General features: G+C 36.1%; 1 protein-coding gene across 5 annotated transcripts in view; it reads left to right on the top strand.

Moving 5' to 3' along the window:
- Tmem161b (transmembrane protein 161B) overlaps positions 1-17,264 on the top strand; it is a 79,270-nt gene that overhangs the window by 52,774 nt on the left and 9,232 nt on the right. For 4 of the 5 annotated variants that reach the window (XM_013126380.3, XM_005065685.4, XM_013126386.3 and 1 more), the window contains 4 exons: positions 2,020-2,176; positions 13,240-13,391; positions 13,847-13,907; positions 15,978-16,118. In XM_013126380.3, coding sequence (XP_012981834.1) covers positions 2,020-2,176; positions 13,240-13,391; positions 13,847-13,907; positions 15,978-16,118 — 511 coding nt within the window. Of the gene's footprint in view, positions 1-2,019; positions 2,177-13,239; positions 13,392-13,846; positions 13,908-15,977; positions 16,119-17,264 lie in introns of those variants that run through there. The other variant, XM_021223495.2, reaches the window with a different exon arrangement.

Here is a 17,264-nt window from a genome sequence, read left to right as displayed (position 1 = left end):
TCTGAAAATATCTGTTAGGACCACTTGGTTTATAACCACTGTTAGTTCCAGCATTTCTGTTTAGTTTTTGTTTGGATGTCTGCTGGCGAGAGTGGGGTATTGAAGTCACCTACTAACACTTTTGAGGGTCAGAATGTGTTTTGTTGTTGTTGTTGTAGTTATTTTATGAACTTGTATTCCATGCATAGATATTAAGAATTTCAGTGTCCTTTTGGTAGATTTTCCTTTGATGAGTTTGTAGTGTCATTCCCTGTCTCTTCTGATAAGTTTTGGTTTGAGATCTATTTTGCCATATATTAAAATGGTTATATTAGGTTAAATAATACTTCAGGTAATAGATAAAGTATTATTTTGTAATTTGATTTTTCCTTGGATTAAGTCATACCAACTTCAACAAAACCATAGCAGGTTTATCTAGCATCTTATATAAAATTATTTTATGATATAAAGTAACGTCAGACATTACCAGTGAAGAACTTTGTGAACCAATCCCTTAAACTCCCTTAAACATTTAAGATTGACAACCATCCTTTTTCTTATTACTTTATCTTCTAAACACCTGGTTATTTTGATTAGCAGTTGTAACATTTGTTTTTATGAGTTCTGTATGTGTGTTTGCTCACTTATTTTTATATATTGCTGCTGTCTTATTATCAACTAATATTTATTGAAAAGTTACCAGCTACTTCGCCAAACACTGTATCAGTATTATAGTCAGAGGTCTTGGGGGTAGGTATCAGTACCAAGCCTCTTTTTTTATTAAATTTTTTTTAAGTTAGAAACAAGCTTGCTTCACATGTCAATCCCAGCTCCCTCTTCCTCTCCTCTTCCCCCGCCCTCCCCACCAGGTTCCCCAGTCCCCTACCCAAAACTCGTTTATATAAAATTAAATAACAGGACAGTTATATTCTGTGTGTTACAAAACCATTGATAACTTGGCTATTTTAACTTAACACACTTAGGTGATGTGACTTTCTCATGTAATTTAACATATGATTTCACATAGACAGTTGTGAGAAGCACTTGCAAATGGTACTAGTTTAACAACTGGTTATTTAATATCAAGAACATTCTTGTTTAGCACAGTAGCAGAGATGTTGTTTGTGTGTTTTTGCAAATGTATGTGCGCATGCACAGGTATGCAGATGGGTTTGTCTCAACCTCGTTTCCTTTTTGTGGTACTCCTTCCAAATGTGTCATACAAGCAAGCACTTTACAACTGAGCTCTCTGCCCTCTATGAGCTTCTTTTGATTCCCAGTTTTCTATTGAAGAAATGTATATGGTTATATTATTAAATAGAAATAAAAGACGTGATCATATGGGTTAATATATGGCTGAGAATATAGTCCTTTGGTTGCCTATGTACATAATTGATAACTATCACACTCTGGAGGATATAAAACACTATATTTTGTAAAGTTTAAATCAAATGAAATACATAGAATAATAGAATTATATGTACTATCAGAAAATTTTATTTTGAATATAAGTGCTGAATGATAGAACCATTTAATGAAGAGCTGTGGTTTTATGTAAAATCAGCACTATATCAGGTTTTTTTTTTTCTAAGAGAAAAATAAGAAGTGTGTTTGTTCATTTACCGTTGTGTGCAGTAACTCACAAATCATTAGTCCTCCATCAATGGTTAAGAGAAAAGTTTAACTCTGAAATGATATGTAAACCTTTTGTATTTTAAGCCAAGTTGTATTCATTGAAGTTAAGGTTAACAAAGAAAATTATTCACATAAATTTTATAAAATTGGTTAAGGAAACGCCAATATATTTACATTTGTGTTTTAACAGCAATTTAAATAATTTGTGGTAATCAGTCCAGGGTTTTCACTACTTAATTTATGAACTATCAAAATTTAACGTTAAATGCTAAAATTTGACTGTCTTCTACATGTTTGTATCTGCAAATTTTATAGTTCAAGTAAAGTCTCATACTTGGAGTTCTATGGGTAGACCCTCATGAGCTTAACATTTAACTGAGACTTTTGTTGCCCTTTGTTTTCCAGCATTGCATTATTTTCCAGAATACCAGTGGCTGGTTGATTTCACAGTGGCTGCTACCGTCGTGTACTTGGTAACTGAAGTCTATTACAGTTTCATGAAGCCTACACAGGAAATGAATATCAGCCTAGTCTGGTGCCTCCTGGTTTTGTCATTTGCAATGTATCCTTCAAAACATCATTAACATTGTGAACTTACTTGTTTTTTGTACTTACACCATTAGACCTTGTATTTAATTTTAAAAGATTTTGTCAGTTGTTAGAAAATTTTCCTTTGTTGAATTCTTGACAGAATTTTTAGGGTATATCAAATTTATTCTTCAGCAATTTCTTTACATATACAGTGTAACTTGATCGTATTCAATGGAAATTTTTTATGTAACTTCTTAAAATGTCAGCATAGTTGGATAGTTTTAAAAGTTCAGTGTAGAGAAAAGTGCCAGCTCTTTTCATTCCCTTTTTATCCAAGTAGAGGCAGAAAAGCCAGCAGACGTTCTTTAAGGGGCCTTCTGTGCCTGTGATTCAGGACAGCTTTCCGTCCAGGTGCTAATTTTGATATTGGGACATTAGATACTGTTATGATATTTCCTTTCCCTCTTCTATTCCCCCCAATAGAGATAGCATTTTATTAATTTTCAGTCAGTTTCACAGTGCTACCTATGAAGATATTGTTTGTAGCAAAACATATTTTATTACCTTTCCTGAATAATTTCTTTTTGATTTATAGAAGCAGCTTTTCCAGAGTGAGCAATGGTGCATCATAGATCAGTACATCATTTCTGTCTTGTTTCCTGTAGAACTATCCTTCTGGAGCCCTCGTTTGTTTATAAACTACACAGTTGTGTTAGTGCATTTAAGGTAATGGTGGGCAGGGAGCAGAGGACAGCTTGGCAGGAGCCAGTTTTGCCCACCATGTTGCTCTCAAACCAAACTCTGTTCCTCAGGCAGGGTGTGGAGCACCTTCTGCTTGGCCATCCCTAGTTCTGTTTTCATAAAACTTTGCATAGCTCTTATCCTGGAACATTATTCAATGTTGCTATCTTCCTAAGAAATTCCGTTTCCCTTTTGATCTCTTCCTTTACTAACTTTCTTTTTGTAAGCACGAACTCTTCTTTGGTATCTTTAGAAAGGGTGGTTTTTGAAGTTTTGTGTACTAATAATTATTGATTGATAATTTGACTTAGTAGAAAATTCAAAAATAGTTTTTCTTCAGAATTCTGAAGTGTTGAAGAACTCATATTGTCCTTTTTCCTCCCACCTAAATACAGCACTCCTGGAACTTGTTTTCTTTGTTTTGTATTCTGAAATTTTGCCCTTGAGTCCAATTTACCCTTAGATACCCTTGATGTTATTCTGGTAAAGCTGCCAGTTTGGGAATACATGTTCATGAGTTCTAGGAAACTTTTTTATTATTTTTTAATTATTTCATGAGTTTTTCTTCATTTTGAACATTGTGGGGATGCTTATTGTGGAGGAAGTAGAGGATCCTATGTTAGCATCTGGAATTGTCATCTGTATTTCATATGTATGGTCATTATAATTTTAGGTTTCCTGGGAGATATTCTTAACTGTTTTATTATGTTTCTTGTTTAGACTTTTCTACTATTTTAAAATGTTCATGAGTTCTTCGTGATTTTTTTTTTGCCCCTTCTGTGAAACTCTGCTTCTTTTATGACTTACATTATTTGTGTCTTAAGGTATTAATGATAAATATTCTTTATTGAATGTTTCTTTCTCAGCTTTAGTTACAGTTGATGCTTCTGTGATGATATACATGCTTCTTATGCAGATTATTTTATGTGGTGTAGCCATTAGTATATTACTACCAGAAACAAGCACATGTTTAACTAGTTACTCACATATTTTCTGTCATTTTTCATTTTATTTCATATTGCTTAGTATGATGGCAGCAATCATACACAATCTTTAGCAGTGCACTAGCTCTACTCCACTTAACTAATGTTCTTATGAAAGGCACCAAACAATACTGTCTTCCCACAGGAATATCAAGGTTTCTGTAGATAGTATAGAAAGTGGTAGAGTGTACAATTCAGGTCTTTTTTTTTTTTTTTTTAACTTTGACTCTCTGAAAAGGTTAGGGAAGAAGAAGGAAGTAGAATTGCATATGTGACTGAGTATGTGAGTTTTTTGTTTAACACTGGGTGTGAGAATAATAACCTATCGTAGTTATGTACATTCAAGAGACCAGAATTAAATGCCAGGTATCTGGATTCACTACAAAGAAGAGAGTCTTGACAACCTGTGCCTGTTCTAGCTATACCAACTGTTTTCAGCTTTAACTGTATAAACTCAGCCTACTAGAAGTGACTGTGTCTGGGACTTTATTTCATTATTCTATGTCTCTACTTAGGAATCGAACTCAGGTCTCCATTGACTTCATGGGCAGTAGAGCTGCTGAATTCCAAACACATATACATTAATTGATTCAGAAAGTCTCTGCAGTTGTTACTAATGAAATGAGATACATGTAACTTAATCAGCTCAGTGAATAGTCATGAACCAATTGCTTTATTTCCATAATCATTTGTTTCCTTTCTTCCTTCAGTATACTGACAAATTTCATAGGACAGCAGAATTGACTTCTGTAGTATCTTGAGAGTCCTAAAAATATGAGAATAAGATTTCGAATGCATGATACTAAAGCTTCAGTGTTGGAACCTGGAAATGTGCCACCTCTTGTCATGAGTCTTCTCCCCACCCCCACCCCCACCCCCACCCCCATACAGGGTTTCTCTTGTCCTGGAAATTATTCTGTAGATCAAGCTGGCTTCAGACTCAGAGGTCCATCTGTCTTTGCCTCCCAAGGGTTGTGATTAAAGGTGCACCACACCTGTCAGTGTACTTTAAACTCACAGTAAGACTTAGCTCCTTTTTTCTTTGCTTTGTAACCCTGATCATCACTGGTGACCCACCCAGTCCTTCATGTCTCAGTTCCATTTATGCCACCTGTTACAGTGTCAGGAAGACAGCTGTGAAGCCTTGCAGCACAGGGTAGCAGCTGTAGTAACCGTCTTTGCTTTGTGTTTATGTCTTAGAATTATGGGGAAATGTCTATTAATCTTATGATTATGAAACATAGCATTCTCATTTATGAATAAATGGAAAGTAAAAATGTAAAATTGGCATAAGAAATAACCGGTGCTCCTGTGATACAAATAAAATGTTTAAATGTTAAAATAGTTTACAACATACAGGTAGAAACTTTCTTTAGAATAAACCATAGTACTGCATGGCTGTGTTAATTATATTAATTTCAAGAAGAAAAGTATGCTGCAAAGAATGCTAAGGTTTCTCAGACCTTTTGTGCTTGGCTAAAGAACTAAATCATTAGTCACATTTCCAGTGTTTGTATTATACAGTGTCAAAGGTATAAGCTACAAAAGGCGTTATGCATGTTTTTATACCTGGTTGTTAATTTGCCATTATTGTGGACATACAAACTTTTAAAAACCAAAAGTTGTAAATAGTTTAAGTGGAAATGAGTTCTAAGGTTTTCCAATTGAGTTAGTTTTATTTATAGACGTGCAAAAGTATATGAATTAAACAAACACTACCTATTTGGTGTAGGAAATACATAGCTATAGCAAAACAGTACAGCTCACTTGCCATTTCTAAATCCCTTAAAATGTTGTAAATTACTTATTCTTCCTCTGTACAAATGTTTCTCTTCTGAAGTAGCCTTTATAGACTAAGCCTGCTTGGTAACTCCAGACTTGTTTGTTAAACATTTACAGGCCTTGTGACATTAGTCCTTTCAGGGCACTAAGGTTTCTGGTCAGAAATAGGGAGCTAAATCTGAATAATAGGACCTTCTTTCTGTCTATTGATGTCTAATTAGTATGACTTTCTCCTATTAGCTGGGAAGTGCTCATTTTCTTTCTGAAACTAAAGCAAGGGTGGCCTTCTTTGTTTTATTTTAATCTAGAACCTTGGTCATTTTGTTTTTAAAATAAAGCTCATATTTATTGCTTTCAGATATCTTTAATTAGTATTTTCTTCTACAATCTGGTTAGATTGAATCTGGCTGACTGTAAGTTTGTTTGTGACATAGTTTAGAACATGCATGATAATTTTACTAACATCTGGGAGAATTTATTTATTTTTCAGTTTAAATTTAGATTAGAAACAAGGTTGCTTCACAAGTCAGTTCCAGGTCCCTCTCCCTTTCCCACCCCTCCTCCCGTGCCCTCCCCCCAACCCCTCCCAAAACCCCTCATTTCCCCAGGAAGGGTGAGGCCCTCCATGGGGGTGTCCATAGTCTGTCATTTCATCTAGGGTAGGGCCTAGACCCTCCCCCAAGAGTTCAGGGTGAGAGTGCATCTCACATTGTTGGATGGGAGTCCAAAGTCCGTGTGTATACTCAGGATGAGTACTGATCTACTGTCTAAGGCTCAATAGATTACCTATCTGGGAGAATTTTATATTCCTTGTTTCTGAGTAATAATTAAGCTTGCAATCAAAAACTGCAAATAAATTTTAAGGTAATGTTACAAACTTTTTGTACCATTGGAACGATTGTCTTTAAAAGGATTTTATTGGATAAGTCATAGGAATGAATGTGCTTATTTTTAGCTTTAAATGTAATAGAATTTTAATATTATTTTTAGACTTTTGTTTGTCTATTTGTTTTGTAGTATAGAATGAAAAATGTAATATGTTTCAAGTATTTTAGTTGCCTTTCCACCAATTAAAAATAGACATGTGAGCCGGGCGTTGGTGGCGCATGCCTTTAATCCCAGCACTCGGGAGGCAGAGGCAGGTGGATCACTGTGAGTTCAAGACCAGCCTGGTCTACCGAGCGAGTTCCAGGACAGCCTCCAAAGCCACAGAGAAACCCTGTCTCGAAAAACCAAAAAAAAAAAAAAAAATTGCCTGCAAATTTCAGGCAAATGGATGGCACTAGAAGAAACCATACTGAATGAGGTAACCCAGTCACAAAAAGAGAAACATGGCATGTACTCACTCATTTATGGATTTTAGACATGAATCAAGGGGGTGCCAGACTACAATCCCATTGCCAGAGAGTCTGGGAAACAGAACCTTCATCCAGGGACTGATGAAAGCAGAGGCAGATACCCACAGACAAACACTGAACTGAACTCGTGGAATCCAGTGTCAGAAAGAGAGAACTGATGGGCAAAGGAGTTAAGACTAGGCTGGTTTAAACCATAGAAACAGTTGGCGTGAACAAGGGGGAGCTCTTGAACCCCAGATTGATGGCTGTGTGGAAAGCATGGGACTTACCCAGACCCCCTGAATGTAGGTGTCAATGAAGAGCCCTAGGTAGTCTATGGGGCCATGGATAGTACTTATCCCTGGCATACAAATAGATCCTCTCTCAACCGGGACTCTTGGGGGAGGGCCTAGGCCCTGCCCTGGATGAAATGACAGTTACTAGAGATCCACCATGGAGGGCCTCACCCTCCCTGGGGATCAGAGTGGAGATTGGGTGGGAAACTGGGAGACCTGGTGGGGAGGGCACGGAAGGAGGGGAGGGAGAGGGAGCTGGGATTGATATGTGAAACAAGATTGTTTCTAACCTAATGTAAAAAAAAATGAATAAAAAAATATAACATTCTCATTTTGATATACATATGGTTTACCCCTCCCAGGAAACAATGGTTGTATGATTTGTCCCACTTCTGTGAGCTAGTTGCCACATACCTTGATTGGGATCTTGCTTCCTTGGTCTAGCTTCTTTAATACTCCTTGACTTTGGAAACTTCAAGTTTGGAAAGTTTCTTTTACTGTGTCTTTAAAATCATTAAGACACACACACACAGAGTCTCTTGTTAGACAGATAGTGCACCTCATACATTGATACTCTTGTTTTCCTTGATGAAACTGTCATTTGTCTAATTTTTTGTTTTGTTTATCATATGTTTAGTTTTACTAGCTAACCATCTATCTTTATGTAGCTAATATGAAATACATATATATATGTGTGTACAAAAACATGCATAATTTACATATTTGAAATGTTGCTTGTTGCTAACTGCATCTTTTTTACCAAGTTAATTTTCCCTCATTGATAATTGTATCTTTGATTTAGTGTACTATAGTATTATGCAAGTAAACTAGGCCTACATTCACAGCTTGTTTTGTATAGCTCTGGGGCTAAGAATAGTTTATTAACATTTTTTGAAGAATTCAGGGTAGGGAATAGCATGCAAAATTTATGTACAGAATTAGACTGTATATGTTTCTCACAAAGCCCAAAACATTTACTATTTGAACATTTTTGATCCATGCCTTAATGTCTAAGGATCCCTTTCATATTTAAAAGTGAGAGACTTAAACTTGAAAGAGGAATATACCTAGGTAGGGTTTGGTAGTTTCACTGAAGAACAATTTTGTAATATTGAAGCTCGTCTTGTAAAAAGCCCCATCATGTCATTGACTTTGGTCTTTTGGAGTGATTTGGTTTATCTAATATGTAGTATAAATTGAGTCAGGGATTGTTATGTTTTAGACATCTATGGTATGAGATTATATTAATAGATAATTATGAAGGCAAGGTCATACTTAATGCCTGGGTCATGTTATATATCTAGTATTGTTGGCTTTCAGTGTTGGTAGATTTGTAATTTATTCAGATCTATAGTTTCTTTATTTTGTTGTTTTGGTTTTATGTGTGTGTGGGGGAGTGGATTTTCAAGACAGGATTTCTCTATGGCTTTAGAGGCTGTCCTGGAACTAGCTCTTGTAGACCAAGCTGGTCTGGAACTCACAGAGATCTGCCTACCAAGCACTGGGATTAAAAATGTGTGCCACCAACGCCCAGCTTCAGATTTATAGTTTATCGTTAGATGCAATCTTTGGAAATGTCATTCCGGTCATTTGACATCACTTTAGCCAAAGACTTTTTTTTCTCCATGTCAACGGAGGAGTTGGAAATTGTCCCTTTGGAAATTACAGTTTCTATTTTCAATAAAATGCATGTGTTTTTCAAACCAGGAGTTAGGGCCCTGAGGCATTGAAAGATGGCAAAACTGGATCTTGGAAGTAGTTCGGGAGTGGTTTTGGAGATTGCATATTCTCTGTTTTTACCTTTATTCTCTTTTCTTGGGTATTCCAATAGAATGTCAAAGAGATGGAGTCATAGTGTTTGGTTCTAGTAAAAGAAATCAGGGCTGGAGAGATGGCTCAGCCGTTAAAGGCTAGGCTCACAACCAAAAATATAAGAAACCAATGTGTTTGCTTCTCTAGTTTTGGAAAAGATAAATAAGTGAACCATGGTTTAAAGTAAAGTGGAAGGAATAGGGGATAGTTTGACCGTCTGTGTTCTGGAATCCTACCATTGCTCTCAGAAAAGTGTTTTTAACTATATGGCTTCTAGCTAATGTGTTAATTAGATGAAGACTACTTAATGTGTTTCTCTTAAGACTTAAAATGTTTCCTAATTTGTTGCTGTTTTCTCTTTAACTTGAGAGTCAAACTCTTAACTTTTCAAGGGTGAATTATAATTCCTATGGATAAAAGTTTCAGTAATCTTAAGTCCTGAAGATTATTTTGTTCTCTTCTGTTTGCTTCCATTTTTTCTACCATAAGTTGGCTTTCAATTCTATTACTAAGTGGTTAATAATGCCTTAAGATGTATGGTTTAAACTAGTTGTGTATGAGAGTTTCATATATATTACATTGCCTTCTCCTTGAGAAGCTAGAAAGTCTTAAGTAGAGAAGGCTTACTTTACAGTTTTCCATTATTAACCTAGCAAAATAAATGTAAATCATAGTATATTTGTAATTTGTTTAACTATGAAGCAACTCTAAGATCTTAGACCATGTAAGATGGCTTAAAATTTACATGAATACATTTAACCTTACTTTTCTCCCGACACACAGCTAGTTGACCCCAGTCTCTAGGTTGCTGTTTGTAGGATGAGCTAGTTGCTCCTGTTCATGAGCATGGAAAATTTTTCAGTCCTAATATTTTCCTTAATTTCTTTCTTCTCTGTTGTAAAGTTTTCAATGAAGAGTTCTTTTATTTCCTTGGTTTAATTTTCATTTTATTTTATCATGGCTATTGTAAATGGGGTTTTCTTTTTCCAATGTGCTTGTCATTGGTATATAGGTGGGCTGTTAGTTTTTGTGTGTTTTGTATCCTATTTTATTGAAAGTATCACTTCTAAAAGTTTTTTTGTCTGAATTTTTAGGGTCTCTTATGTCATCTGCAAAAGAGGGATGCTTTGTCCTTTTCCTATTTGTATTCCTTTTTATTCCTTTTGTCTTGCTAAGACTTCAAACTGTATTGTATAAAAGTGGAAAGAGGGGACATCCTTACTTTATTCCAGATCTTAGTGTGAATGAGGTTTTTTTCTACATTTCATATGATGGTAGCAATAGGTTTTTAATATAACTTTTATTATGTTGATGTATGTTCCCTCCATGACTTTATCATGAAGGAATGCGGGAGTTTGTCAAAGGTTTTCTGTTTAGGTAATTATGATATTTCTGTGTTTTGATCTTAACTACTTGATGAATTACCTTTATCTGTGTATTGCTAAAATTGGAGACTATCATTGTCAGGGTCATAGTCTCTCAATGTATATGATAGTTTTAATATACTTTCAGTTAACATATAATTACATTGCTTACATTGCTTCCCCATTTTTTTTCCTTCAACCTATTCCATGTCCTATCTCACTTCCTCTCAACTGGTAGCCTATTTTCCTTTATTATTGGGGTGTGTGTGTTTATGTGGAGAGAGAGAGAGAGAGAGAGAGAGAGAGAGAGAGAGAGAGAGAGAGAGAGAGAAAGAGAGAGAGAGAGAGAGAGAGAGAGAGAGAGAGAGAGAGAGAGAGAGAGAAAGAGGAGAGGAGAGAGAAGTCGGGGGGAGATGCAGAGATATGTAAATACAGCCTTCTGAGTCTCTTTTCTTTGTATGTGTATGATTTCAGGGCTGACCATTTTGTATTAGATAATCAGAGGGCTCATTCTTTGGAGAGGTTGATTCTCCCTTTCTCAGTAGTCATATTGCCTGTAGTTCTTTATCTAGGATTTCGACCCCATGATATTTTTTCCCCTTCCATATTAGCATTGTCATTGTTCAGTTGTTATATAGACAGCCATTTGTGGGGACACAGCAGAGTTTCTGGTCCTCTGGGCATTACAGTCCTTCTCCCCCATAGTCCACTGCCCCGGAGAACCCCAAATAAACACACAGTACTTATTATAAAACTGTTGGCAGGTGGCTTGAACTTCTTACTGGCTAGCTCTGTCTTAATTATTAACCCATTTCTATTAATCTATGCGTTTGCACGTGGTCTTGGCTTACCAGAGAATGCCTTGTTCATCCTCTCTTCCCAGGCTCTACATGACGAGTTCATCTGCCTACGTTTCTCAGAATTCTCCTCATCTTTTATCCCTGCCTGTACTTCCTGCCTGGCCAACCAGTCAATCAGTGTTTTTTATTCATCAACCAATAAGAGAAACATATTTACAGAAGTGCATCCCCATCATTGGTTCTTTGAACCTTTATCAAAAATCTTGGTATTGAAGAGCCTTTTCTATAGCTATAAGTAAAAGCATAATTGGTAAATTCTCCTTATGCATAAAAGTTGACAAGAATAATATTGGGTTATATGCATTGATTTTGTGGAAGAGAAACTAAAAAGATCATCTTTCTTAAAATAACATGGAAATCTGCATCTGATCAAACCTATCAATCATTGAAGTATGATAATTTGGTTAATCTTGATAGCACAAAATCATGCCAAAGTTAGGAATGCCGCTGTATGCTCTTTGCTATTTATAAATGATTGAGTAGATGTTAGTGAAAGTAGAAGATTGACTGCTGTGTTCAGGTAAGATTTATACAGTAGTAGTAGGGATTTTAGGAGTAATGAAACAGAAGCGCCACAAAGTACTGCATTGCGACATACACGTGTCAGTACTGCTCTTTAAAGCCTTTCTGTACTTTGAAGAAATTGTCAGCTCTCCAAACTCAGAAGACTTGAAGATTTATTCTGTGCTATAAAAATAATGTAGCAGGATGTGCCTGTGTCTCTGTGGCTCAGCACCTGCCTAGAAAGCAGAACCTATGTTGGAACCCATCATCATCTATCCTTTAATTGATGGATTAATTAAAATGCAAAAAAATAGAGCTTGCTGCCTTTGAAAACTGCAACAAGAATGCTTACCTAGTTTGAAAAGATTGCATCTTTTATGTCTTTGCTGCCGCACATAGGTATTAGGTGCTTTGTGTAATTTATGGAGGCAGAGAAGTGAGTGCCAAGCACCCAGGCTCTGCATTATGACTCCCTAGGTTTAAATCTCGGCCATCTCTAATCTGCATAACTTTCAGGTCTTACTTAACTCCCAGCACGGGTTTCTTTAAATGTGTTTTGTTTTGTACATGACTCACACTAAGTGACATTATTTCTAGTGCATAACATAACATTCATATCAAAGTTGCTTGTGTCTAGATTTGTTTACTTGCTGCATTATTTTGTGTGGGGTTTTCTTATCCTTTCAAGAAACATGAGTGTATACGTAAGGTCCAAGTTCTATCTTTGGGTTATATTTGATTTGATCCTAATTATAAATGAGTGAGTGTGTTATGTGGGGCTCAGGTTACATGATCTTTTAGCTTGATTTTCAAGTTGAGCATGTTGAAACTTTGACTGGTTTGGAATCCTCAGTTGGAACTTGTCTTTGTTTAACCCTATGAATGATGGTCCTAAACAGTTTCATATAACAGTTTTCATATAACCAGCAGCTATTAGTAATTTTCAAATTTTGGATTATTAAGTGGCTACAAATGAATCCTGTGGTGTTGTATTATGTATTTAATTATAATCAATAAATATAAATAGAATGTTTGATAAAGATTCCCAATAAGATTAACTGCCTAAAATCTCTACCCCTTCTTTTCGTGCTACTATTATCACAAACCTATTAGCATAAAATTCTGTAGTTACCCACATTAAATTTGGGTCATATATATAAGAAATACATTCTGTAATTGCAATTGAATTTTAATGTACTCTTCCTTAGTGTAAAAATATAAACTCATATTAGATGTCCGCTTTGTTTCTGTCCTATTTCCTTTAAAGTTTTCCTTACTTCCAAAATACAGCTGACAGACAAACCAATAGAATGGAAGTGGATGATCTTACTTCTTTGGCATTTGCATCATGTAAAGATGTTACGCATAGCTCCCACAAGTTGTTGGTGGTTTTTCCTGAACTTTTTCTTCTGCAGCAAAGTTCTATTTTCATTAACTACACACTATTTTAAAGTAGAAGACGGTGGTGAAAGGTCAGTTTGTGTCACCTTTGGATTTTTTTTCTTCGTTAAAGCAATGGCAGTTTTGATTGTAACGGAGAATTACCTGGAGTTCGGACTTGAAACAGGTAATAGTTTTATATAATCTTAAAAATCAATTTTATTTGCATGGTATAATTTTGATTTCAGTACTTAGTTGTTTTATGTCTAAGAAATACTTAAAATTGTGGTTGTTTTTTGTTCTAGATATCTTTATTAATCTTCAATGAGATCTTTATTGTTGCTGTTTTAGCTAAGGTTTTTATTATCCTTTTCCCCGAAATACTTCCACTTTAGTTTTTTTTTCTTAAAGTTAAGTCAATTTATGTAATACTAAAGAATTAATTCAACTTTTTTATGCACTCACGGAATGTACGTATCAAAGGGATATTTTAGAGATTGTTCTTGCTAATAACTAATTTTATTGCATTATAGCATACTAGTTAACACAAACACCAAGCTAGTCACTAACCTACATGATGCTCTGTTGTAGGAGAGTCTGTATTTCACCCTCATGATATGAGTAATCTCTTTTTTCCTACAGGGTTTACAAATTTTTCAGACAGTGCGATGCAGTTTCTTGAAAAGCAGGGTTTAGAATCTCAGTAAGTTTTTGAAAAGTTGAGCATTACTTAAATTTTCCATTCTTTTTTTAAATTTCCTGATTTTTTAATTTAAATTAGAAACAAGCTTGCTTTACATGTCAATCGCAGCTCCCCTCCCTCCTCTCCTCCCCAGCCTCTCACCAGCCTCCCAACCCCCCACCCAATCTCCACTCTACTCTCCAGGGAGGGTGAGGCCCTTCATGAGGGATCTCCAAAGTCTGTCATATCATCCAGGGCAGGGCCTAGGCTCTCTTCCATGTGTCCAGGCTGAGAGCATCCCTCCATGTGGAATGGGCTCCCAAAGTCCATTAGAATGCCAGGGATAAATACTAATCTAGTATCTGAGGCCACAAAGATTGCCGATGTGTCCTTACAACAGCCTCGTTCAGGGGGTCTCATCAGTCCCATACTGGCCTCTCAGCCATCAGTCTAGGATTCATGAGCTCCCCCTTGTTCAGGTTAGCTGTTTCTGGGGGTTTGGGTTTCACCAGCCTGGTCTTGACCCCTTTGCTCATCACTCCTCCCTTTCTGCAACTGGTTTCCAGGAGTTCAGTTCAATGTTTAGCTGTGGGTGTCGTCTGCCTCTGCTTCCTTCAGCCACTGGATGAAGACTCGTGTTTGTCTTTTTGTGACTGGGTTGCCTCACTCAGGATGGTTTCTTCTAGTGCCATCCATTTGCCTGCAAATTTGAAGATTCCATTATTTGTTTTTTCTGCTGAGTAATACTCCATTGTGTAAATGTACCACATTTTCTCTATCCACTCTTCAGTTGGGGGACATCTAGGTTGCTTCCAGGTTCTGGCATTACAAATAATGCTGCTAGAACACAGTTGAACAGACGTTCTTGTTGTATGAATGTGCATTCTTTGTGTATATGCCTAAGAGTGGAATTGCTGGATGTTGTGGTAGACTGATTCCCACTTTCCTGAGGATTCTCCATACTGACTTTGAAAGTGACTGCACTCCCATGAACATTGGAGGAGTGATCCTGTTTCTCCACATCCTCTCCAATATAAACTGTCACTGTTTTTTTTTTTTTTTTAGTCATTCTGATAGGAGTGAGATGGTATCTCAGAATTGTTTTGATTTGCATTTCCCTGATGGCTAAGGATGTTGAACCCTTCCTTAAGTGTCTCTCACCCATTTTAGACTCCTCTATTGAGAATTCTCTATTTAGTTCTGTACCCAACTTTTTAATTAGATCCTTTGGTGTTTTGGAGACTTGCTTCTAGAGTTTTTTGTAAATTTTCGAGATCAGCCCTCTGTCAGATGTGGAGATAGTGAATATCTTTTCCCATTCTGTGGGCTGCCTTTTTATCTTGTTGACTGTGTCCTTTGCCTTACAGAAGCTTCTCAGTTTCAGGAGGTCCCATTTATTAATTGTTGACCTCTGTCTGTGCTACTGGTGTTATGTTCAGGAAGTGGTCTCCTGTACCAATTCATTCAAGGATACCTGCCACTTTCTCTTCTAAGAGCTTCAGTGTGGCTGGATTTATGTTGAGGTCTTTGGTCCATTTGGACTTAAGTTTCCATTTTCCATTCTTAAAATAGTTTTTACTTATAGTAAATATATATATATTATAATTAGTTGCTTTTAATCCATAAAACAATTCTTAGTAATACTCACTTCTCTCCCTCCCTCATTGCAGTTTTGGGATCAAGCACAGGGGCTAATGCATGCACATAAGCTAGGGCTTCCCCAAATCTGCCTCTCCAGCCCTGTCATCACTTCTAGGGACAGCTTACTCATACTCCTTACAGTTGTGACATTAGAAGCTTCCATTAAGTTCTTAGCTGTATTTGCTCTTACAATCCCACTGTCTCCAAAGAGGAAACCAACATATATTCAAGCCATTTGTCATTTGAATATGTAGCATGGATTGTTAGCTGTCATTTAAGAAATACCTGCTTTATTTAGCTCATCATTCACCAAGATCTATTATAAGATCAATATTCTTGTAGATACATTTTTTGATGTACTGATATTATTGTGATTTGTAAATTAACTGGGGGAAAAATGGCTTCTTGTTAACTAAAAATTTATCAGCTTTTTTTTTATTTTATTTTTAGGGGTCCTGTTTCAAAACTTACTTTCAAATTTTTCCTGGCTATTTTCTGTTCACTCATTGGGGCTTTTTTGACATTTCCTGGATTACGGCTGGCTCAAATGCATCTGGATGCCCTGAATTTGGCAACAGAAAAAATTACACAGTAAGCGGAAAATGTACATAAACACATGCAGATAAATATATGTTTTCCATCTTAATTAAGGTATATTATTGTGACAAAATAATAAGTTATCTTATTAAAAATTAATATTAATAAATATTTTATATCAACCACTTCCTCTCAGCTATAAGTAGTTTGCTTTGAAATTTTAAGCCTGTGTTAAAAATACATTTGTTGTTAAATGTGTTTCTACTTGAAAATATCACTGTTTATATCCTTTTTAATTCAGAGAGTTTTGATATTTCAGTCTGTATTGGAACTCAAGATCTGTGGAAATCTTTTTGCATTTTATTTTAAAATACTTAATAATATTTGTGTTTGTTCAAATATTTTATTTTTAATTAAGTTATTAAATATGTTAAAACTGAGTTGTATTTGTAAGAACTGTTTTCATAAAGTTGTTGGTTAGGCTAACTCACTATTTTATTTTGACATTGCAAATAATGAGCCACACCCTACAGCAAATCAGTTCCAACCATCACATTCTGTTTTGATTCTGGAATGAGGAAACATGAAACTTTTGCCTATCATTCCAAGCCTTTTGCTGTTTTCTTTGTAGTTATTTCAGGGTTTGATTTTTAGTTTTGTTTTTGGAGGATTGTTTGTTTGTTTATGAACAGAAAGGTAGGCTTGTGTATACTTTTGTTTAGATCCGGGTTCTTAATCTTAACCTGCACTGCAAGCCCTGCTTCAAATACTCCATTTGTATATCCACGAGTGCAGGCATGAAGCTTCTCCAGGCAATCATATTTTCTAAACTTACTGTTCTTTCAAACACTCTATTTAATGATGCTGATTCTCCTGCCCTTGCATTCTTGCTTTTTACCTATGTTATTTAATGTTTACTCTTTCTCCTTGATGCCATTTTTCTACATGTTTAGTGTGTGTTTGCTTGTCTGAGTCCCCCACGCCCGTTACACACTACTTCATCTCCTTTTCCCCTCAGCATGCTCTTTACTGTGTCCAGCCTTTTTTCCCACCACCCATCTCTCTAAAGGCTCCTTTTAAGACTAAATCTGGTTCCCCCCTCCTCTCTACACACACACTGCAGTCCACTACCCCCAGTGTTATTATTTAAATAAGCTGAAAAGGATGGGTGGAGGGGAGCCCTTCTCAAGCTACTGAAAC

This window comes from Mesocricetus auratus, unplaced genomic scaffold (assembly GCF_017639785.1).
Source record: "Mesocricetus auratus isolate SY011 unplaced genomic scaffold, BCM_Maur_2.0 Super-Scaffold_100020, whole genome shotgun sequence".
Lineage (NCBI taxonomy): Eukaryota > Metazoa > Chordata > Mammalia > Rodentia > Cricetidae > Mesocricetus > Mesocricetus auratus.
This window is presented reverse-complemented; position numbering and strand designations above follow the sequence as displayed.